The 24,826-nt window shown below is 44.4% G+C and overlaps 1 protein-coding gene across 15 annotated transcripts in view; it reads right to left on the bottom strand.

Annotated features, from left to right (window-relative positions):
- Positions 1-24,826, bottom strand: part of Ppp6r3 (protein phosphatase 6 regulatory subunit 3) — a 133,604-nt gene that overhangs the window by 27,155 nt on the left and 81,623 nt on the right. For 9 of the 15 annotated variants that reach the window (XM_037208624.1, XM_037208602.1, XM_028871541.2 and 6 more), the window contains 7 exons: positions 18,804-18,933; positions 15,386-15,538; positions 13,829-13,978; positions 12,380-12,444; positions 9,125-9,240; positions 7,025-7,110; positions 212-298 (listed from right to left, as the gene is read on the bottom strand). In XM_037208624.1, the coding sequence (XP_037064519.1) occupies positions 212-298; positions 7,025-7,110; positions 9,125-9,240; positions 12,380-12,444; positions 13,829-13,978; positions 15,386-15,538; positions 18,804-18,933 (787 nt within the window). The remainder of the gene's footprint in view (positions 1-211; positions 299-7,024; positions 7,111-9,124; positions 9,241-12,379; positions 12,445-13,828; positions 13,979-15,385; positions 15,539-18,803; positions 18,934-24,826) is intronic. The other 6 variants (XM_028871574.2, XM_037208616.1, XM_028871591.2 and 3 more) reach the window with 1 other exon arrangement.

Genomic DNA, 24,826 nt, shown 5'->3' with positions numbered 1-24,826 from the left:
ACCAACACCCACCATTCCTCACTGTTACCCAGGAACATAACAGTATAAGCACACCTAGCGAGTCCCCAGCTCTCCCTGTTTCAATCATTTTTGCCTAATTGGTAGCAATTCCAAACCGCATTCTAACACAGTGACAGATGATGATTTCCAAGGGCAGCTAAACTATGCACTTAAGATAAAAATAAATAGCAAAGCTTTAGGTGTGACTCACTTGCTGCAAAGAGGAATCCTGTGAGAAACCCGTGTCTTTAAAGTCAATTTCATCATCACTGGATGAATGAATATGGCAGGTTGTAACCTATATGCATAAAAATGTAAAAAACTATTTAACATAGAAAAGTGGTGGACATTTTGTATCAGCATTTTTTATGGAAAAAAATATCACATTCAGTTTTTGTTTCAATGTACTAAAAAACAAAAAACCCCAGAAATAACAGTTACGTGGTCAAGCACACCCAGTCAATGTAGAGTCCACTTTGGCTGCACACCCAGTTGGCTGGTGGTTCCACTCCTCAGGACTAGCATCCCCAGGAATCACACAGGAAGGATGAATTACTCCATTCAAGGGGAAAGGCTGAAGTGCAGTACAGATGAACAAAAATAGCATGTACGTGTCAGGCCTGTGGGGGTAAAACACTACCCTAGGAATCACTCATGAGCCACTATAGAGGTCGGCCTTGTAGATAACCATTTCTCTTCAGTCTTGACTTTTCTGCCTATACCAAGAAAGACACTGGTCATAAATGCTCTAAAGTCAACAGTCTCCTGACCAATAAAAGACTCTCTGAAAATGTGACCTCCCTGCACCACAGAGAGTAGTCAACTCAGTAACTACGAAAAACACCAATATGAACTGCTTACCATTCATGGTCAAGTAATGCTTGCTAATCAGAAACGTGTTGACTAGCACAGTACTGATAATAGCCCTCACTGTTAGCATCTACCACAATGAACAGTCAGTCAAATTCTGTAAGAAGTGTTATATTTTGGAAGGTCACTTACAATGACTCTAGAGTTCTTTATATTGGTTTACTATGTAGCCTAGGCTTGCTTCAGGATCAGATCTACCTACTTCACTCAGCCTCCCAAATGCTGGGATTACAAGCATGTGTCCCATGCCTGCTCTTCTGTGCCTTTAGTACAAGTGTTCTGGGTAGAGATAAGACACGCGTTCCTCTGCCAACTCTATGGCTGTGCTTCAGAGCCTGGCATTAGCAAACCAGTACACACCATGTTAAGCCAATGTGTATTTGGGGTACAGCCAGAGTATTAGGCATAGAAACTGGACAATTGAAATTTAGCTGGCCTGAATGAAGACAGCAGAAACCTAGCTGCTCCCAGGAATCCTGTCAAGTGCAACTAGGGTACAAAAAAACCACAGGTCAGTGGTTCTCAACATGTGGGTCACGACCGCTCTGAGGCCACAGATATTTTTACATTACAGTAACATTAGCAAAATTACAACTATGAATGGCAACAAAAATCATTTTATGGTTGGGGGTCACCACAACATGGGGAATTATATTAAAGGGTCGCAGCATTAGAAAGGCTGAAAACCACTGCCATAGGATACCCCCTCCCCAAAACAAGAGTTAATCACACTGTTGAATAAGGAGGAGAGTTTTGTGGAGTAACTAGGAAAGGCGAGACATGCAGCTCCTTTACACATGGTTGCTAAACTGTTGCTGTGAAGCACCTCCCTCCAGGGAAGTGTTTATAATATCCCCACTTTGGACTAGGCAGGCCTTGAACTTGGGATTCTTCTGCTTCAACTAGCATTATTGGGGTATGTTACTGCACTCAGTTTACAGTGTTTTCTCTAAAGATAGTTTTAGCTAATTATGATTACTAATAGCACACAATGCAGGCAGGCCTTCAGTTGTGTGTTAATGGAGGGTGCAGCTCTGAGGACACCCACAACATGAGAATCTGAAAGAATTAATAAAGCAAGCTAAAGAGGACTTCATTGCCTCATAGGGGATCAGAATCCCAACCCATTCATCAGCAGCTAAGTGGAGCCTGAATTCCTGATCTACATCACACAGCCCTTCTGAGGTACTAGAAGCTCAGAAATGCTACCTACATTCTTCTTCAGCTAAAACCCTGGCTGTTTTCTATCTTGTTCACAACTGCCATGCCACTCTGACCATGTAAAGAAACCTTACCACTCCTCACTAAACCTGTCAACAGCTAGTGAGGGGTTATGAATAATGTCAGTGAGGCTGCTTACCATGCAGTCTGTGTTCAGCTCAGAAGCCATAGAGATCTTCCAGAAGTGTACATGGGATTAAGTCACTTTTTCCTTCTAAACTTAGTGGTTTCTCACTGTCTGCCTCTGTCTTCACTTCCACCCTTATTTGCTCTGATACAATAGCCACGGCAGACTCTATACCCACCCCCTGCACACACTTGCAGCCCCTCCTCTGAGGTCTGCACTTTGCTTCCCTCTCTTTGGCTACACTACCTTATCTGTAGTGAAGTTTTCCTTGTTTAAAAAAATTTAGTGTGTGTGTGTGTGTGTGGGAGGGGGTTGTGGGGAACAAGTTCCATAACACATGTGTAGAGGCCGGAGAACAACTGTTTAGTCAATTCTGTCCTTCCATGTTTACATAGGTTCTAGAGATGGAACTCAGCTCTCCAGGCTTCCCTGCCTGCTGAGCCATCTCACCAGCCCCTCCGACAACCTGTATTCGGAACTTCCCATCTTGCTCCCTGGCACTATGACAAAGAACAGGCTATTCGACAAAGCCCTGTTTCCCAAGCTTCTGTCTCTTCCCTGCTTGGTTAAGTACTAGTTAGTATGCTCTATGAACGGCACTGCAGGCACTAGATTGTCCGCTCAATAAAAGAACACTAGCAAGTCACTAAATGACACCACTCCTGCCAAGGCCATCATGTCAGTGAGATTACATTTGATGCAGGCATGAAAAGGCAGCTCCCAAGGTAGCACACTCTTTCATAATTAGCAGTCAGCATTGCTAATGTGTTAACAGAATGAGCAACAGAGTGACCAAACCCCGAGGCTCTAAAGGAACACCCTAAGCATGAGGAGACTGCTGAGTGTGGAACCCATCAGCAAGATGTAACACTGTAAGTTCTTTACTGGAGACTCTCAGCACCTGCCAGCTCCAGGGCTGGGGAATTCTTGCTTTCACCCTAGCTACATGGACAAGACATTCACACAAGTGTGTGCCTATCACTCCACACTACCTCTAGGCCCTGTCTGTCAATGCTGGGGAAGAAAGAGCAGTGCTTCTAAAATACTCTCCTCGCTGGAGGGATAAGCAAAGACAGACAAATTCAACTTCTCAAAGTTAGTACAAAACATTTTCTAATTTCCATTTTTATCTAAGTCAAAATTCAGAGCTCTTTGTATTTAACTAAAACACCAAAGTTGGGTGTGGTGGTGTATGCTTATAATCCAGACATTTGAAAGATTGAGGCAGAAGGATCAGAGTTTGAGGCCAGTCTGGGCCACAAAGTGAGATACTGTAAAAACAAAACCAACCCAACAACCTAGTCCAAAACACCCAAGTTTAACAGTCTAGCTCCCTCACATGAATAGCAGCATCACAGAAACCAACTGTGCACATATTTTGGCTTCATTCCAGTGAAGGGGCTGAAAGACTGGAGATTCCTCCAACTTAGAGCCAAGTTAGAAAGCTGCAATGGAAGCCATAGGAGCTTATGCTGACATGGTGGGGGGCAGTAGGATAAGTGTGGAAGAAGCTATCCTTAGGTAAACTTTAAAAAACAAAGGGCCAAAGCAACATACCAACATAGTAACTCAAGCTATGACTACTCAACACTGCAGAGAGGCATCTGAACCACTTAACGCAACAGAGTAAGGCAGCAGATCTAGTCATCTACTTGGCAAACTCAATCTATTACCCAACTGACATTTCCACTGGTGAATGAGCTTTACTAAGACCACACATTACATTCACAGGCACTGTCACTTTTTCAAGGACAAATAAGGGCCACAGTATTTAGAAATTATATTTACAGCAGTATTCTACAGTAGCCTACTGCCCCTCACCCCTCAAATGTGTACCTAACCCCACCAAAGTAAGTTGAATATATTCTGGGGAAGAAAATAACTAAAACCTCTTTGGTAGCTAGATTAATCCTTAAAATCTTTAAGAAAGAAAGAATGGAAAAGGTCTTAAGCCAATCCAACCATGTCAGCACAGCAAAATCTTGGGAGAGGGGCTAACCCAACAGGACATCAACATGCTTTGATATTCTTTTAATTAACTAATTAACTAACTAACCAACTAACTAACTAACCAACTAACTAACTAACTAACTTTGTGTGTTTGGGGGGCACACACATGCCACACATGTGGAAGTCAAACTTGTGGGGAGTTCATTCTCTGCTTCCACTGTGTGAGTTCTGGGGATCAAACGCAGGTCAAGCTTGGCAGCAGGAGCTTTACCCATGGAGCCACCTTGCTGGCCTGTTTGAAGGCTTCTCCCCGGGTCCTCTTCCTGTAGAATACCTATGTGGTCAAGGTATGATGACATCTCAGGGAGAACATAACTCTACTTTGAGTGAAAGATGGTGCTCATACCAGCTTTCCCTCAATATGGGATGGGTGTAAATGCCCACCAAGACGGGGCTGGGAACACGTCTGTGCTGCTTGCACCGTGTACTCAGGATTTATAAAATCTCGCCGGGCGGTGGTGGCGCACGCCTTTAATCCCAGCACTCGGGAGGCAGAGGCAGGCGGATCTCTGTGAGTTCGAGGCCAGCCTGGGCTACCAAGTGAGTCCCAGGAAAGGCGCAAAGCTACACAGAGAAACCCTGTCTCGAAAAACCTAAAAAAAAAAAATAAATAAATAAATAAAATAAAATAAAATCTCTGCAGGCCTACTGATAGCATGCAAAGGAGCTGAGGAAAAAGTGTGGGCAGCAATGGCACCTTCTTTTACTACAGACTGCTCTCAAAGAAATCTGTTAAGACAGCTTAGATACAAGATTGTAAAACATCAGTAGCAAACTTCTGCCCTCCGGGGTCCTCCCATTGTGCTGTAAGCCTGTAATTAAGACCTCCTACCCCCTTCAAGAAATGACATTCGACATTTAAAATTAAATATATATATATATCTGAATGAATACTGCAAATGTAATCTATGAATACCAAAAATGTGATTAATATCATGAGTGTAATTTAATAAATAAATAAATAAATAAATAAATAAGAAAGAAATCTGTTAAGATTAAAGTTGTTTTTCTTTTTGGGGGGGTGGTGGTGAAATAGGAGGGAGATGTTTCTTGTAGTCCAGGCCTCAATCTTGCAAAGCAGCTGAGGCTGGCCCTAAACACCTTGTATTCCCCCTTACCCCATCTGTATGTTTCTGTATGTGTAGTGCATGTGTGGGTACCTGTGGAGATCAGAAGTTTCTGACCCAGAGCTCACCATTTCCATTAGGCTGGGATCCTCCTGACTCTCCCCTGAGGCTGGGTTACAGGTATTTACTGCCATGCCCAGCTCTTACATAGGTCCTGGGAATTGAATGCAGGCCCTCATGTTCCCACACCAAGTGCTTTATATAACAAATCATCTGCTGGCCATATAATCAATATATCAATATATCATATAATCAATAAGATTGATTTGGGACCCCAACTGGCAACAAAATGTCACAACATAAGAGGGCAGTGCCACTCTTCAGAGCAGCCAACCATTCACAGCTACCAGCTGGAGTGGTTTCAAATTCAGCCTCAATTAACTTTAACCAAATGACTAGTACAGAGAAGCCCAAACTACCCAGCCAGGTAACATTTTTATAAAAAGACTGCCTGCCCTTTCTGCTGGTCAGCACTGTTGACAAGAGTGTGTGTTTGTCGGCCAGGCAATGGCACACACATCAGAGCCCTCAGACCTACTGTAACCACATGGCTCCACAAAGCTCCCTTCTACAGTCATCTCTTTACTTTTCATGTTTCATAATTCTGTATTAACCCCACCTTTAAAAGCCATTACTTGGGGGCTGCAGAGATGGCTCAGTGGTTAAGAGTACTACTGGCTGCTCTTCCAGAGGACCCGGGTTCAATTCCCAGCACCCACGTGGCAGCTCACAACTGTCTTTAACTCCAGTTCCAGGGGGTCTAATACTTTCACACCAATGTACATAAAATAAAGTTAAATATAGATATAAGCCATTACTCCACTACTCTAGTCAATGGAGAGGCAAAGGTCTATGCAGAGAAACACCGGATGACCCACGGCTCTACAGCTCTTACCTGTGAAGAGCTGCCTCCTGCTATATAAATAATATATATAATTTTGTTAATGACTGAGGTATTATTACAAGAAACTCAAGGCCACCGTGGCTAGTGCTGACAGCACTTCTGAGTCAGGCCACCACCCTGATCACCAGCTGCCACATGCTAACAAAGATGCATTCTCTTCTGCAAAAACTAAAACAAAGCAATACTCACCTTAAAACTTAATGTGTTTAAAAAACAAAAACATATTCCAAAGTCCAATATAATTTTTTAAAATTATCAATGCCATTATTCCCTGGCTGAAAGTACCAACAAATTCAGTTCAACATTAAAAAGCTGAAGTTTCAGAGTCATCTACAACCCTCTTCTCCAAAACTGACCTAAAGTGAGAATAATTTCAACTCCATAACACTTGGAACATCCATGGGAGTTTGGGATTCTAAGCAACTCAAGAGTGACATGAGGCCCAATGTAGAAAGCCACAGAACAAGAGGAAGGCAGAGGATGGTGCTGAGGTGCTTAGGGGGCAGGACCCAGGTGAGACAAGACACTCATACAAGCTGCAGTGGACATGGGTGGCTTTTTAGTACCCTTTTGCCATGCAAGGCAGGTTACTAGGAGGTGACTGAACAAATCAAGAATGCCGTGAATACTGTCCTCTTTCTGCAAAGAGCTTATCCTTGGCCCACATTCACTGGGCCTAATGGATATCTTTAACATTTTTCCAAGTACATAGGCAATGGCCGAGAGCACCAAAAATCCCCAGAGACATAACCTTGTGAAACCTACTAGATCTACCGTGTTCCTCTTGTTCGTCTCTCCTAAGGAGCTCGTGCAGAATGTCTCCCATCGCTCCCTGACTTCGTCGGGAAGATCTTCAGAGTGAAAAAGGAAAAAAAAGCATTATCACACAGTGACCCATGAGGACAAGAGTGCACAGTCTCAAAGAGGAGCTACATTAAGAGTATGTGGGGAGTCCAATCAGCTGAAGTCCTGGCTATAGCTAGGACAGTGGTCCAAGAGGAATGAGTCTAAAAAACTCCAACAGGCCCAGTCCACAGACTTGAGCCCTAACGCCCCACTCTACCAACAATGTAGGCCTGATCTGGGCAAGAGCCGTGACTTAGTAATTACTAACAATGCTTCGCTGAAATGAAACATGGAATTGTATCTCCAAACAACTCTTCTGAAAGGAGACAGGTAGAGGTGGGGTAAGAACTGTTTGGTCAAGTTTAAGAAACTCTACAAGCATTAGCTTCTGTCCTTCGCTGGGATCCTGTAATGGACACCTGGCTGGTGAATGAATGGTTCACAGAACCCTGCTGGATGCTGAGATTGCACTTGTACTGTCTCCTACGTATTTGGCTCATAAACAAATCATGAAGAAATGCTCTACAGCCAAATTCTACTTTCCAGAGAAACTTTGAAAGAATGACTTACAATGACTTTCTGAGAAAATGAAGCCATGGCTCTACACCTTAGAGGCCTACCTACAGAAGGGTGGTCACCTGAAAATTCTGGTTTAAGCAACCATACACAGGCACACACTTATACAAGTAACTTCCAGGAATGGCCTTCTCTCCTTGATAAGGATATGAACCCTGAGGGGTGGCTTAAGCAAAATCACAGGTGAACCAGCCTCAGTTTTTTTGTCACTGGGTAAGAACTAGGCTTTTAGTGCACACTCAACAGAGCACCACTTCTTACCAAGAGTGCCTCAGTTTCCCAAATTCAAAGAAGTCTCTGAACTAGCTATGCCCACTAGACAGAGGCCTGCAGGTCAAGGCACTGGTGCTCTCATTCTGGCAAAAATGAACTTGTGCTCTGAGCCCTGTAAGTCACCTTGGGCTGATTCAATTTAAATGTTGGTAGAAGAAGAATCCTTTAGGAGCCAAAGTCTGTCGTTTTAGTAACAGAGACATGGAAGAAAGGCTGACAGTGCTTTAGTATCTCAAGTAAGGAATTTAATCCACAGGAGGGAGGATGGGTTAGATTCTGGACGATGAGAGATAGCTCAGTGCTTACAAACATTTGTTACTTTTCCAGGGAACCTAGGTTCTGTTCCCAGCACCCATATGTGGCTCATAACCATTCATAAAGCAAGTTGCAGGGGATCCAATACCCTCTTCTGACCAGGTATGAACATGGTGTATATACATGCATATAGGCAAAGTACTAATATACATGGGGGGAGGGGGTAACGCTTCAGAAGAAAAAGCAAGAGCCACCATAGCTTGAGTGGTTCTACTCCAATACAGAAACACAGAACCAGGTCAGAAGCTGGAGAGATGGCTCAAGACTTAACAGCACTGACTACTCTTCTAAAGAACCTGGGTTTGAAGAAAAAAAAAAAAAAGAACCTGGGTTTTATCCCAGGCAACTCACAACCATCTATAATTCCAGTTCCAGAGGAATCTGACATCCTCTTCGGACCTCCACAGACACTGAATGCACATGGTATACAGACACACACACAGGCAAAATACCCATACACATAAAATAAATAAATAACCCTCCCTCCCAAGACAGGGTCTCACTGTGTAGCTCTGGCCATTCAGGAACTCACTGAACAGACCAGGCTGGCCTCAAACTCACAGAGATCTGCCTCCCAAGTGCTGGGATTAAATTCGTATACCACTGTCTGGTAAATAGATAAATCTTAAAACAAAACAAAAAGCCAGGGCATCAACAGTGCTCTATAACAGGAAGTGACTCCAGCATGCAAAGGTATAGTGAGAACTACATGGTTCAAACATTCTCAAGAGCCACAGTGAGCTAGCCAAAGAGTCTCTAAAAAGTAAAGAAACTTCACCCTGTTCCCAGCACTGAAACCTCTCCCCTGCTCTCTGATCCCACACAAATGCCATGAGAACTGGTGAAATGACTTACCTTTGATAAGCTGCTGTACTAACGCACTATTCGGACCCTTGTCAGTGCTGTGCACAATACAGTTAGCTATCCTGGTGAGGTGCCCCATGTAACCATGCCGTCGTCCTCCCTCAGCCCTGACAAGAGAAAGAAAAACTCTTCAGAATGGGAGAATGGACACTTAGCATGGCAGCAGAGTAACAGGACAGTTACTCCAGTGCCAGCAACAATCTCTGCCACTGACGGTATCTGAAGCAAACGTTCATTAATGCCCCGCCACTAGAATTTTCCTTTACAGTTTTTTTAAAACTCTCAATTTCAGAATTTAATTAGATTATAAGAAACTGAGGTCAGAATTTTGTTGGCCTAACCCCCAATAAAAGACATCAAGTTCTATTTATGCTAACTGACAGGCATAAATTATAAATACTAATGGCAATTCTCAACGTGACACAGTGGCTTCTCTGAAAACTTGGCTGAGGTAAGGAAGGTCCCTTGCACTTGTTAGAGACCGTTCAGAACGGGCCAGTGAACTCAATCCTCAATGCTTTCTTCTGCCAAGATCTACTTTCTAACCACATTCATTTTTACATTAAGATTATTTTTTAATGTCCATGACTTACAAAATAAAGGATTTTTGTTGGAGTCAGCAGGGCAGAGACTCAAGAGACACTTGCTTAAAGGGAGAAAACCCTTTCAGGAGTCACTAAAAGATAACAACTCTGTGCTTGGAGGTCCGCCTGGAAAATACAATACCTGCTGGGTAAACTCCAGGGCATGTGTGGAATTTGAGGCTCACACTGAGCTGCAAAGGCTGCCTTTGGTTCCACAATAAGTTCCAGAGACTCTAGTGCTCCCAAAGACAACTTCTTAGCCCTCCCATACTCCCTTAAGGCCACAGGTAAGAAACAATAGCCTATCTGCATGGCTTCAGACATAGTGAAGCACTAGAGAAAACTCTTAGGATCCTCGAGATTGTGGGACTGTTTATTCATCTGGCCTTTAGAGGACAGGCCCACAGAAAGAGAAGAGCATACCGGATACTTATGTGCTGGCCCAATGAGGCAGGAAGAGGAAGAGAATGTAGGTGGAAGGTCATAGAGCACACAGAACAGCTGACAGGTCAGACACAGAATGAGAGTTGTCCAGCAGGCCTCACATAGTTCCCCTAAAGGAGTGCCACCTGGAATAATGTGCCTGCTAATCAAACCCCTTGCTACAGCCACAATAGCTAGTACCAATTTCCAGTACGGCCACATCAAAACCCAACTGTGTTTCTCAGTGTTTATTAAGTTCATCATGACCACCACCAACACCAATACACGCAAGCTGATTCCTGCCCTGAATCACTCAGCTCCTTCAGGAGCTAAATCCAGATCCGAACAGTAACAGCATAAACTACTGAAGATAAACTCAGTTGGTCAAATGCAGCCTAGCTTGCACTAAAGTACTGGATTTGATCACTTGCACCTCATAAAAGCAGACATGGGTACATGGTTGTAATCACAGCACTGAAGAAGAGGCAGGACCAGAGAGAGGTTCAAGGTTACTTTCAGCTCACCTTCCAATGACTTTGATGCCAGCCCCCCAAAAGAGAGAAGGGGAGGGGGAGACAAGGCATCTATGAACGATGATGGAGCATTCATTCTACATTCTGACTGCAGTGGTGGTTATGTAAGGCTTCACACAGCAGTCATACTTCCTGAAATGGGTTATCTAGGAAAGGTATATCATGACAAATGAGAAACAGACTTAAACCTGACTCAGAAGGAAGCATAGTCATGTTCATAAATAGCACTGGTCAAGCTAGACATACTCATGAAGTACAGTGAAGCCAGAGAGCCACCTCCTCACCACAAACTAAAGCAACGCAAAAGGACGACTGAACTGAAAACAGACACCATGAAACCACTAGAACAAAAAACACTCACAAGCCTAGTCTGGGCAAAGACATTTTGGAAAACACCCCAAAAACACTAATAAGAAAAGCAACCAAAAGCAAATGGGATCACCTCAAACTACGAAGAGACTGTAGCAGATGGGAGACATTGCACACAGGAGGTTAGTGGGAGCCTGAGCACTTCCACAGTGGAGCACTGCCAAGAGAACACAGAAAGACCAACAGCAAATCCCTCCTGATTCTCCCTAAATTTTATGTTTATGGTATAAATAGTTATTTCCCAAGAGAAGACACACAAATGGCCCAAAGATATACAAAAGACACACAGTGTCACTAATTGACAGGAACATACAAATCAAAACCACAAGGCTCAGATGAAGATTGTTCAGAAATGGTATTAATAAAAAATGGGGCAGTCAGACATAATAAACAAAATTCTGCCTGCCATTGTGGAATTGAACACTATCAGGAGAGGTAAGAAAATATGAGAAGACATTATGTTCTTACTCACGTGGAAACTAAGAAAGCTGACTTCATAGAAGCAACAAAAGTAATAGTGGTCACTAGAGGCTGGAAGGATAGGGGAGGAGGGCAGAGGGTGAACAGTGAATTCTAACCTCTCCCAGTGACTAAGTCCCAGCATCCCACGGCATGGCAGGACAACCAGTTTACCTACATACCCCAAATTATCAAGAAGAGAAGGGACCGAGGATTCCAGCACAAACCAATGCTAATGGTCAGGACTCAATCTTCCCACCAATATAAATGCATATAAAAACCACCACCCAGTAATGCCATCCGTAAGTTAGGTGTCACTTTTATAGACACACCCAGCCTCATACAGCAGCACATCCTGAAAGGATTTTCCAAACCCTCCCTACACTGCATGTTTCAGAATCCGGGGGTGATGTAAAAACTGCCAGGGTTTTTAAAATGGTGCCCACTAGCCACTGCTGTTGCTGCCGCCACCATGATGATGACCACCACCACCACAAGAACATCTTATGTATGTCCGTAGGGCCAACTAATACTTCCCAAAAGTTTGTCTATGAAGAAAATAGTCAACACTGTTCCCCTTTAGGTACTACCTGCAGTGACGCTTTTCTCTGAGAGCATGTGCATGGAATGCTCTGCCCTGAGAGGGAAATCACTGCACACCAGGGGAGAGCCAACTTCGGACTGTTTTTATTCAACTCAATACTATTTCCAGAAAGTCTTCCAAAACAACAGTTCCAAAACCTGAACAAAGGTTATTAGAAAAGTATCTGTTATGATGCAACTTTATTTTCACTTTCTCTAACTAGCCAAGGGGAGATGCTAAGATTTTCTGTAAATTACAAATCAAATTGTACTGCTTTCCAAAACAAGTTACTTACTGTTTCTTCTCATTTGTGTCCCAGGCTTCAAGAATTCGCTCTATTAGTTGACATTTTTGGAAAAGCTAAATAAGAAAGAACACTCCAATTATTCCTATTATTCACACAGTGGTTAAAGCATTAAAACACTAAAGCAAACTAAGTTTGGTGTATCTGCCTTTAACTCCAGAATTCTGGAGGTACAGACCAGCCTGATCTACATAGTGAGGCCCTGTCTTTTAAAAACAAAAAACTTTACATAAAATGAAACTGCATGTGGTTCTTAGTCACTGGTCCACCCAAATGCAACATGGTGTCATTTATTCCAGATCCCCTGTGGTCAGTTCCATTAGGACTCTGGCCATACAGAGCACTAGGTAACTTGCTGCTAAAGGTGTTGCCACAGTAAGCAGTGAACCTGAGGCAAAGCTAGGATCTGTTAACTAGAAAAAGCTGGTCAATAGCACAGGGTCCAGCTAGAATTCAAATGATGAAAGTATGCTCTGGTAAATTTAGTACAGCTCTATTTTTCTGTTTGCTTTATTTTACTAGAGGATGGGGGTGGGGAGTGGGTTTAAGACAGGGTCTCATGTAGGACAGGCTGGTCTTGAACTCACTAATTCTGTCTTTACCTAGTATATGCTAGGTTTCTAAGCATGCACAACCATACCTAGCTTACTTCACTTTTAAATGTGGACAACACGACTTGAACATATCCTAATACTTGTGTAATACTGAGAACTTGTGTCCTACCAAAACACTAGCAGTCCAAGAGAAGCAGCTGTGGGCTACAAACTTCAGTGAGCAAATGGCACCTGTCTGCTCTAGTCACCTGGGTGCTCAGGCGAGCCTTTCTGCTTTCCAGGTCAACCACAAGGGAACTAGGAGTAGGTAAAACCATAGGAATGTAGAACTCTGAAGACTGACCCAGAAAAATCACTGTAAAATGGGAATTTTACAGAAAAGAGACCCTCAAGCCAGGTATCACTGCACATGCTTATTTATAACCCCATCTCTTGGGAGCCTGAGACAAAGTTCATGAGTTCAAGACCAATCTGGTCTACACTGCAAGTACCCTCTGCCCCTTGCCCATAAAACAAAAGAGAGACCCTAAAAACATCACTCAACATTGACTAAAACTCATTTTGCTAAACTTTTAGGCACCTATTCAGCACCAAAAGTCAAATTCTGGTGTGCCATAGTACTGTATAAGCATTCTCAGTAGTACTTAATTATCTATGGTTCTTTTAACGCCCTCAAGGTAAGTTCAAACTTCTTATGTTGCCAGGAGAGTGGGCCTACAGTTCATTTAGAGGTGTTACGTCCAGGATGTGGTTAACAGAATCACTGGTCCAAGTGCAATGAGCATGTGGTAGCTAAACCTTCCGACGTGGAAACTACTCAATCTGTTTTTCAACTGTGATTGATTTCACACTCTGGAAAACACAGTAACAAGGAAATAATGCTTACATGCTTCAATAACAAATTGTCACCAGCAGAGTCTTGATCAGTAATGGTGCCATTTTCTGCATTCTCAAAAGGACTGGCAAGAATGAGCGCAATACAAATTTCTACTTGCGTATGTAGAAAGTTATTCCACGTGTACTTGAAGAACATGTCCTACAAAATAAAGTGCAGTCTCTTCAATTAGCTCAGTGCTGGAGCCACCACTTTAAACATCCACACAGTAGTAATTGTTTCAGGGTGAGGAGATGCTCACTCAGTAAAGTGGTTGCTGAGTAAGTGGAGGATCTGATTCTGGGTCCCAGCACCTACTAAAAGCTGGACATGGTGGCATATAAGTCTGCAATCAGTGCAGGGGAAGTGAAGACAGATAGAGCTAATGGACCAACCAGTCTAGCCTAACTGATGAGCTTCAGAGTCAATGAGTCTCTGTCTCTAAAGACAAGAGAGAAGGCTAGCAAGTTTTGGCCTAGAAGGTAAAGGTGCTTGCCACCAAGACTGACTACATGAGCTTGATGCTGGGAACACACATGATAGAATAGAGAGAACTGACTTCTAAAGCATGTAGTCTGACCTCAACATGGAATCCATGATGCCATATATGCGTATGTACAAACAGACATGTATACATCCACATTAAAAGTAACAAAAGTTTAATATTTAAAGGGGAGGTTTGAAACACTACTTCATAATCCATATAACTATTCATTCAAAATGAAATGCTAAATTTGCATAAACTATATTAGAAAATAGAGGAAAGTTCCAGAAACACGAAGAAAAGATGAGCATAACCTTCTCACAGAGAAAGTTTTTAAAGTGATGCAAATATCCAGTTGAGTCCATTTCCATGCTCTTCACTTTGTGACTCCAGGGAGAATTACCATTGCTTCTTCAGACCACCAAGCAAGCAGTAGGCTTTGCTTTGCACTTTCATGAACTGCACAATTAAGGTTCATTTTTAAATGAAGAAATGGAATACAGAGCATTATTTTTATTGAAAATGAAGGTCTAGGTTAACCTAACAGTGTCGTCATAGTCTCTGCTGTCAGCAGAATGTCAATCTGTAGATAGCAGCTTGTTAATTCTCTCATTCCTGTTGAAAGGTGGGCTTCCTGCTCAGAGCCCCTAAGTGTGCAGAATGTGGGACAGTTATTGACAAGGTAATCCTGTCACAGATGTGGCCCTGAGCAGAGCCAGTGCCTCGGGATGTGCGTGCCTCTGCCAGTTTTGTTTTGTTTGCTCTAGTACTTCCTGGATTCCCAGTGTCCCCCAAACTTGGCTTCCCAGAGGTGGGGAGGGAACGAGCTCTTCCCCTTTACTGTGTGGATAGGTGTCAGAAATAAGCAGACGCCTTTAGCACCTCCCGTCACACACAGGCCTGGGACAAGTCACACTGAGTTCAAAGCAGCTTCAGTGCTCAGGGTGGCAGTCCTATTAGAGATCTGTCCCCACCCTCTCCAGGGTGGCAGTACTGGACACTGAGTTCAGACCACACCCATTTCAATTTGTAAGACTTAGGAACTATCAAGAGTGATTTCAAATGCCTGTGAGGAAGAATCTCACCAATATGACACCAATGCTGTTCAGTTCCATCAGGTCCCCATTTATACTGCTGGTATTGGTTTGGAGCAGGCTGGATATCAACCTAATCACATTCAACCGAGTGTTCCCAACAGGAGGGTCCAGTATACCCCATGTAGTCTTCATTACACTTTTCTGAAGAAGAAAAAAGCCTTCAAATTAAATTCAGTTAAATGAATAAACAAAAAGCCCATGTGCTGACATATAAGGCCAGCTAACACCCATACCATTTACACCTGACCCCTGAGAGAAATCTAAACTTGCATGCAGCTGGAATCTTTACAAGAAGTCAGAAACAGCTACATATGGTAAAAGATGAGTGTTTGCCCCGAGAAACGTGATGGATGCCTTGTTCTGGTCTAGAAAGGGAGTTTCAATAATCTGAAATCACAAGACAGAAGCAGATACTGCAGCATTTTAGACATTCTGACAGGAAAGAGTGACAAACTAAAATGCCCTCCCTGAAGGTTCCATACAAGGCCCCCAACTCATTCACTCATCTCTGGAACCCACATAGTGAAATGGAAGGAGATAACCAGCTGCTACAGGTTGTCCTCTAATCGACACACACAAACTTTTTAAGAAACAAAACAATACCAAAACATAGTATGTAATGCTAATTAGGGTCAGCCTCTTATTTCCAAGATTCTCAGACTGCCTAAACCAAACCTTTACACTTGCCCACTCTCCTCTTCTGGCCCAAGCCTTACAGTTCCACTCCACGGAACTTGGAGACTTTTTAAAAAGCTTCATGATGCCTAGGGGTGATTGCCTGCTTAGCATGTATAGACTACATTCAATCCTTACCACAGCAAGCAAGTTCATTAATCAATTAAGCTTCTTTAAAACACTTCCTGAATCTACTTATACTTACACACGTTATCACTGAGTGCAGCTACCTGTGTTACTCATTCCTAGAGTGAAAGGAATCTCAACAAGAGACTGACTCATTATGAATTGGGGCCATGAGTCAGGGGCCTCTTTATGCACTTAGGGAGAAGCTGAGTGGACCATCTAAGACACAGGCTGAGCCCCAATCACACCTCTCCTATCCTCTTGTCTCCATTTTTTATTGGTGATGCTCGCTCTTCTTCTAGATTCTTTTTCTTACTCTTGCTCCGAGGACTGCCAAGAAGGATGCCACTGGCAATTTAGCTGCTAATCATTGAAAAAAAGTTTCCTAGGGTGAATGAGCTGAATAAAGATGCAGAGCTCTGGCTGGAATGGGCCCAGTAGGACCCTGAGCACATAGAGAACTGCTAGGTACTCACACAGCAATGGGCATCTGAACAACAATTTGGAAGCTAACCAGACCCTTGGGCTCTAGACTTAAGGTATTCTGCTGTCCCCTCCTTCAAAAGGGTAAACAGAAAACAATGTGGTCGTCTGAACAAGAATGGTTCCCAGAGGCTCATGTATTTGAATTCTTGGTCCCCAGGGAGTGATCAGCAGGATTAGGAGGTATGGCCTTGTTGGAGGAATTGTGTATGTTGGAGGAAGGGCTTGGAAGTTTCAAAAGCCTTGCCAGGGCCAGTTTAACCCTCTCTGCCTGAAGATCAGGACATAGCTCTTAGCTACTGCTCCAGTGCCATAACCCTTACTCCCATAATGACAATGGACTGAGACTCTAAAACTGTAAGCAAGACCCTATTAAATGCTTCCTTTTCTAATAGTTGCCTTGGTCATGGTGTCTTTTTACAACAAAGAACAGTAACTAAGTACCGAGACCTCCTATACAGTGACAAATGCATATACTAACTTCTCAATGCACCATAACAATGTATACACTACAGATGACACTGGATCCAAATGTACAGGGTAAAGACTCAGCACTAGAACAGTGATTCCTAGTGTGTCTCTGGTAGGTCTCCTCAAGTCCTACTGTGTTCAGTTCTGCACACACATGTTCCTCACGGAAAAGCAACACCCTGCTCCAGGTCCTTTCCAAGTTGTACAAGACCTCAGTAGACTGTATCTCAATTAAAACATTATCTGTCCATACTATCCCCAAGCTCTTATGAAAATGCAATTTCAAAAACCAGGCCATGAAAGGTTAATGTAGTGGATAGCTGTTCTGTCTAGGACCATGAAACATCACCCCTAGAGATGTAGCAGGTAGTTAACTGTCCCACATACCCATGACTTTGAAGTACCTGCTCCCGGGGAGTGCCTCAGGCTACCCTTAAAACCTGAGACACACATAGGCTGCCCTCTTCCCTCTCTCATGGAACTTGGATGCTGGGACAATCTCAGGCAGAAGAACAGTGTGGGACCCTGCTTCACCTTTTCAGGACCCTGTGACAATTCCTCTGTTCTATCTTATGAGGTTTCCTTTCTTAATAAATCCCTTTGCCCTTTAAGCAGACTCCATGGCTTTCTCACTTTACCTGTTGCCCACATGGGTGGGCCATCCCCACGGCCATTATCTGTGAGGGGAATCCTAAAACCCTCGCCTGCTAGCAGCAGCTCAAATCCCACCCACAGAGGTCAGCAGTTTCTGCTCCGCCAGACACATGCCTGCGACACCATCTAACTGTTCTGCGGTCCAGGGCTAGCTGCATGTGGCTGAGTGACCTTTCATGAGCCACACAGATCTCAAAGACCAAAAAAAGTATGTTACAAATAGGAAAATGTGGGCTGGAGAGATGGCTCAGCAGTTAAGAGCATTGGCTGTTCTTCTAGAGGTCCTGAGTTCAATTCCCAGCACCCACATGGTGGCTCACAACCATCTATAATGAGATCTAGCGCCCTCTTCTGGCCTGCAGGCATACATGCAGACAGAGCACTGTATACATAATAAATAAATCTTAAAAAAAATAGGAAAATGTTTATTTTACTGATACATAAGTGCTCAAAGATTTGTAAAACAAAAAAAGTCTGAGTTTACTAACTAGATATTTTTAATTCTAATTTTCCCTCATCTACTAATTTTAGACAATGCATATGAATAAAAGCCAATGAATAAAAGCCAGTTTCAAAACTAGCTTATAGGAGGCACAGTGATACATGCCTGTAATCTCACTACTCATAAAGCTCAGGTAAGAGGATAGCAAATTCAAGGCTAACCTGGAATATATAGCAAGACCCTGCCCCCAAAAACCAAACCAAACCAACCAACAACAAAATAGCTCAGAGGCAGCAAAAACTAGTAGTGTACCTTTCAAAATACCATGCAGGCTGAGGAGATGGCCCAGCGGGGGAAGCACTCCCCTCCTAACCTGAGTTCCATCTCCAGAACCCAGAGTCAGATGGAAGGATAACTGGTGCACATGCATACTTTTACAAAACACAGTATGTAATGCTAATTATGGTCGGTCTCTTATTCCCAAGGTTCTCAGACACTCTTGACTGCCTAAACCAAACCCCTGGCTGCCCGCAACACTTATGACAGCAACCTTACCTTGGGTGGCTCAAGCAGGAGTTCGTGGAAAGATCCAAGTCTTCCTCGGATGGCTTCTAGAACACTCTTGTTAACTGAACAAGCTGAGTGACCCATGCCTGGTGGGCAGATCTCTATATGGCCTTCAAATCTGGAAAGCAAATGAAGGTAACTACTGTGATTCAGAAGAATTCACTAGAGTTCTCCATGTCAACTCTGCAGGTTCACACTTCATGAATCTGTGACTACATTACGGTGGTATCAAAGGCTGAGAAACAGAGAGCATTAAGACTCATGAGATTGGCCACCATGCCCTGAGAACCTAAAGGGGTTGAGGTATTGACAGGTAAGCTATTATGTCATCTCCAGATTCCCCTGAACCATCCATTTCCTGTCTCTACCTGATCAGAAAATGTGGAATCAAATAGAGGGCTGATCCAAGTCACAAGACACATTGCATTACCTGCCAGCTGGAAATGTTAACAATTAGTGGGCCCCTACTTATCCCTTAGAGTATTTTTGGATAAATATCACTGATTTCTATTTAGAGGATTTAATTTATTTTACATAAAAGTCAGTTTTCAATCATTACAACTCATCCCTTAAAAAAAGAAAGAAAGGAAACTCTAGGTGTCTAGACTTGATGTGGGAAAAATTTCACAAACGAGCCTCTTGCACTGGGCAGCCAGGCACCATTATGGTGAGTACAGGGTGGCAAAATGGCAGGGGGTGGGAGAGAGAGACAGACAGACAGAGGAGGGGGATTCATGTGCTGGGGAAAAGCAGATCTGAAGACATGAGGGCAGTCAGGAACGGGCTGAGGTAGATGCCCTGTTTGTCACCCAGGGCCATGACTTGTTTCAGCTGTGGGGATCATGTTGATATCCATGGCTGCTACCATGAAGGGCCCTGTGGATGCCTGGAGTCTGGATCACCACCTGTGACCAAGTTGATGTTCAAGAGATGTAGACTCACAGGGGCCCTGATCCAGAATTCCTGTGCCTCCACCCAGGACCATGGTGACGCCTGGTCCAGACTGCTGCCGGGGGCCACGTCTGGGTCCATGGCCCTGCTGCAGCTGGGCTGAGTTGATATCCAAGGTTCCTGTTACCACCAAGGGCTATGCAGAGGCCCGAAGTCTGGGCCTACACCTGAGACAATGTTAGTCTTAGAGGATCAAGCTGCTGCCGGGGTCATACAGACCTAGGTAGCCTATGTCGTCACCTAGGGCCATAGTGTCATCGGGTCCTGAACTATGGATGTCCATGGACCATGTCTCGTTCCATAACACAACAAGGGTCTGTGTCAATGTCCATGGCTCCTGCTACCATCAAAATCTGAGTGGATACCCGGGGTCTGGGCTGCCACCTGGGGAAATATTGGCATTTGGGGGCTTCACTGCCATTTGGGCCATGCTAATCAGGGTGATCTGCAATGCCAACTAGGGCTGCGATGACATCAGGACCCAGGCTGTTGCCAAGGACCATGTTTGGGTCTGTGGTCCTACTACAGCCTGAGTCTGTGATATCTGTGGCCTGTGTTGCCACCAAAGGCCATACTGATGCCCAGAATCTGGGCCCACACTAGGAGCCATGTGGGGGTGTGAGGATTTGAGGGCCACGCTGCCATAGTAGAGCTGACCCTGTGGACTGAGGTGCAGGTGATCTGGCACCGCTGATGCTTGTGGGAGATACAGCCCTACCCTTCCTCTACAATATGGAGTGGGTGAAGGAAAGATGACTTCTCCCCTCCCCTGCCCTGTGGTGGGTGGGAGAGCTGGCACTGTGGTCATGAGAGTGGGAGAATTGGCCCTGTACCTCAATAGAGCTGACCCTATCGGCTGGGATGCAGGTGAGCGAGCTTGGGGGCATAGGAGCGGGAGGACTGATCCTGCCCGCCCATCACCTGCCATGTAGTGGCATGGGTGAAAGAAAGAAGCCCTCCTTCCCCGCTTGCCACTTGCAGCAGTTGAGAGAGCTGGCTTTGGGGCCATGAGTGTGGGAGAACTGGTCCTGCGCCCCACCAGCTACAGCACACGGGAGAACGGGCACAGCACCTCACTAGAGCTGACCCTGTTTGCCGGGGTGCAGGTGAGCAGAGCCTGTGGGTATAAGAGCAGGAGAGCTGCCCCCGTCCGCTCTGGTATACCAGAGTAGGGCAAAGGTAAAGAAAACATGCCCTCCTCCCCACCCCTTGCCACCTGCGACAGGTGGGAGAGTCGACCCTGGGGGCATGAAAATGGAAAAGCTAATCCTGCCCCTCACTGAGTTCAGCAATCCAGAAAGTAGGCCTGTACTTTGCCTGAGCAAAATAGTAGAGCTGTTCTTGGGAGTGTGAGTGTGGGTGAGCTAGTCCTGAAGGTGTGAGAGCAGAACTCGCCCCATTCCTTGCTGTCTGCTACATTGTGTGAGGTAGCAGGGGCAGTGCTGGAGAGCTTGCTTGGGTGGTGATGATGATGAGGGAAAACTGGCAGGCTGACCAACCTAACTATCAGCCAGATCCAGAACCAGACTATAAGGGAGTCCACCCCAGCACCCACCCACCTCATCTATGAACTGTTGGCATATGTGAAGGAGAGGAACCTACAAATCCAAAGCTGCAGGATCTCGATGACACAAGGCAACACAGCATATCCATGAGGAGCACCTGTGAGGCCCAGTACCAAGGGTGAGCAGAAGCCAGAGGCCTTGAACCAGACCAGTGCCTCATCTCAGTGAAGTTACAAGACGTACGGACTAAAGGATATACTGTGTGACTCACTGGGCCACACTACAGCTTCCATGCCAAGATTTCTTAATTATTTCTATTTTACTTTTAAGTTTTGTTTTTCTTGGGGTGGTGCAAGGGCAGAGGGCAGAAAGAGTGGGATTAGGATGCATGGTGTGAAATCAAAAAATAATAAAAGACTAAAGATAGAATGGGACTCCCAATTTAAGTGGTACTGTGACTACAAGGGGACAGTAGTTCTCAAGTAGGGGAAAGAATAAGTCCAGAAAGGGAAGGAGGACCTAGCTCAACGTGAAATGGGGCTATGAAGTTCAATTAAAAGTGCTATGTAGACTGTTACAGTCAGATTGCCTCTGACCTCTTCAATTATCAGTTAATTACTTATCACTAACGAAAGAAACCCCTGAGGATGTCCTTCCTGGGACAGCAGTGAGGAGCCCATCAGGCCCATCAGCAGGCCAAGGGCTGCACACCTCTGGGCACACCTGGAAATCAGAGAGTGCTCACTGCAGTCAGGAATGCTGGAAAGCACACCACCTGTGCTATGTTAGCTTCATCGAGTGCTGAAGGCAGCTTTCAGAAACAAAATTCCTAAAGAAAGGGGAAGAGCCATCCCTCTGACTGAGTGCTAGCTCCTCCAGAGAAATGCCACCTTAATCCTCACAGCCTGTGGAAACTATTTGGGGAAAAGACCTCCAAAGATGTAAGGACTTTTGAGATGAAAGAGTAACCTGGATTGTGCAGATGGACCCACAGCGCTATCACAAGGGTACTTAGAGAAAAGAAGACAGACAGACAGACACACAGAAAGATAAGGACAAATGAAACAGTGGCCATAGGCTATGGAGTTGCCAAAAGTCAGTAGAAACTGCAGAGGCAGGGAACCATTTCTCTGTGCCTCTCTGGGAATGTAGCACTGCTAACACCACAGTCTTTAAAGTCTGGCACTGAGGACTGCTGCTCTAGGACTCAGCTCCTGAAATGGTGGGTTGCAACCCAATATGGGGTAATATAATTGACGGTGGGGGTGGGGGTGAGGAGGAGAGATGGAAAAATATTTGGCAACAATAAAGACTTCTGGATGTACACAACAGGCAAAAACTAATTCACAATCAAACGTGTAATGAATCCAAGGTGCTTCTTACAGGACTCACTTGGGTTGCATCACGAACTTCCTGGCTGCCTGGGTTCTGGACATGTAACACATGCACATCCATCACACCACATGATGCCAATAAAGACCACTGAAATACCTTGTCTTAGTTGGGGTTTTTATTGCTGTGAAGAGAAACCATGACCATGGCAACTCTTATAAAGGAAAACATCTAACTGGGGCTGGCTTCCCGTTTTAGAGCTTTAGTCCATTATCGTCATGGAGGGAAACATAGTGGCATGCATTCAGATGTGGTGCTGGAGAAGGACCTGAGAGTTCTACATCTTAATCCATACGCAGCAGAACCAACTGTGTCCCACACTAAGCAAAGCTTGAGCACAGGAGTCCTCAAAGCCTTCCCGCACAGACCTCCTCCAACAAAGCCATACCTGCTAATAGTACCAGTCCCTATGCGAGCCATTTTCTTTTAAACCATCACACACCTTGGCTCAGATTTGAGGCTATGGTCTGCTGCACTGTTTTATTGCACAGTTTTCTGCTCTTAGACAAATATGACAGTTTAATTATAATAATCTCAGCACGAAAAAACCAAATTAGTAAGTCATCAGATCACACTTTGTTACAATGTTTGATTTTAAAACTACTGTTGGAGTTAATGATGAAGTTCACACGCCGTTAATCCCAGCACTCAGGAGCAGAGCCAGGCAGATCTCTGTGAGTTCGAGGCCAGCCTAGTCACAGAGATCCAGGACAGGAGCCAAAACTACACTGAGAAACCCTGTCTCCAAAAAACCAAATCAAAACCAAACAAAACATTAAGTGAACACTTACTTGGGATTAGAACAAAATTTCTTTATATGGTCCTAACTATACATCTGCCATTTTGCACTGCATAGCCTTCTTAGCATTGAGGAATATAAAATAAAGTTGAACAAGCTCCACAGCCTGCAGCCATGATTTATTTATTTAGGTAAAATAAACAAGCATATCCATCTCACTATGAAAATTTGCTTTTACCTTTAACAGTAAAATTGTATGTATACTAACGACTGTTTTAAAAGAAACTTAAAGCCAGGTGTGGTGGCACACACCTTTAATCTCAACTCTCAGGAGGCAGAGGCAGCCTGGTCTACAGAGCAAGTTCCAGAATAGCTAGGCCAACACAGACAAACACCCTGCCTAGAAAAAATGAGAGAGAGAGGGAGAGAGAGGAGGGAGGAGGAGAGAGGAGGGAGGGAGGGAGGGAGGGAGGGAGAGAGGGAGGGAGGGGGAGAGAGGGAGAGGGAGAGGGGGAGAGGAGAGAGAGAGAGAGAGAGAGAGAGAGAGAGAGAGAGAGAGAGAGAGAGAAATTTAAGCCTTGTCATCAATAAATGTTTGATCTGCACATTTATTTTATATAAAGTATTAAGTGAAAATGTCTTTAGTCAAAAGGGACCATGAGTGGGAAAAGTTCAAAAAACTTAACTGTAAGCTGCCAAGTCGTGGCTTTGTTTACAGACACAGAAAACAAAATGGGACTTTCAGAAGTATGCAATAGTGAGACTAGAGATATGACTTGGTAGAGTGCTTGCCTAGCATGGAGGAAGCCCTGGGTTCAATCCCCAGCACCACTGAAACCAGGTATGCTGGTACAAGCCTGTAATCCACTCTGGATTAATGATCGATGGGGGGAGGACCCAGCCTTGTTGGGGGAATTCCTGCAGAGCAGCAGCTGGTTTGATGACCTGCCTTTTGTGATCCCTACCTTCTACCTTCTATCTCCAGTACCTTCTGTTTCAAGTCTTATCTAAGAGTTTCCTAGGTGTTCAAAACCTATGCAAACTTGGTTGAGGGACAATACAGAAAACTGTGGTATTGCTTAAATGAAAATTTGCATTTGGCATTGTCCCTTTGGGGAGCTTAGATAACAGGTTTTGGGATACGGAGATTAACTTGCTAAAGGTGTAAATTAGGGAACAATAAAAAGCCCTTTGCTAAGCTATGGTGAGTCAGTCCAGAGAGGGTGATAACCCTGCAGATGGAAAGGCTAAAATGCTCCTTAGGTGCCTCTGTCTTCTTTTCCACAGACGCGTGTGAAACCCACACCGGATATACAACACAGACCACAGTAAGCAAGGACACCATTTGGCTAGTAGTACTGGGTGTTTACAAGAAAGCAGACGCAGCAAGCCATGAAGAGCAAGCAGCACCCCACCATGGCCTC

The sequence above is a fragment of the Peromyscus leucopus genome, chromosome 1 (genome assembly GCF_004664715.2).
Source record: "Peromyscus leucopus breed LL Stock chromosome 1, UCI_PerLeu_2.1, whole genome shotgun sequence".
Lineage (NCBI taxonomy): Eukaryota > Metazoa > Chordata > Mammalia > Rodentia > Cricetidae > Peromyscus > Peromyscus leucopus.
This window is presented reverse-complemented; position numbering and strand designations above follow the sequence as displayed.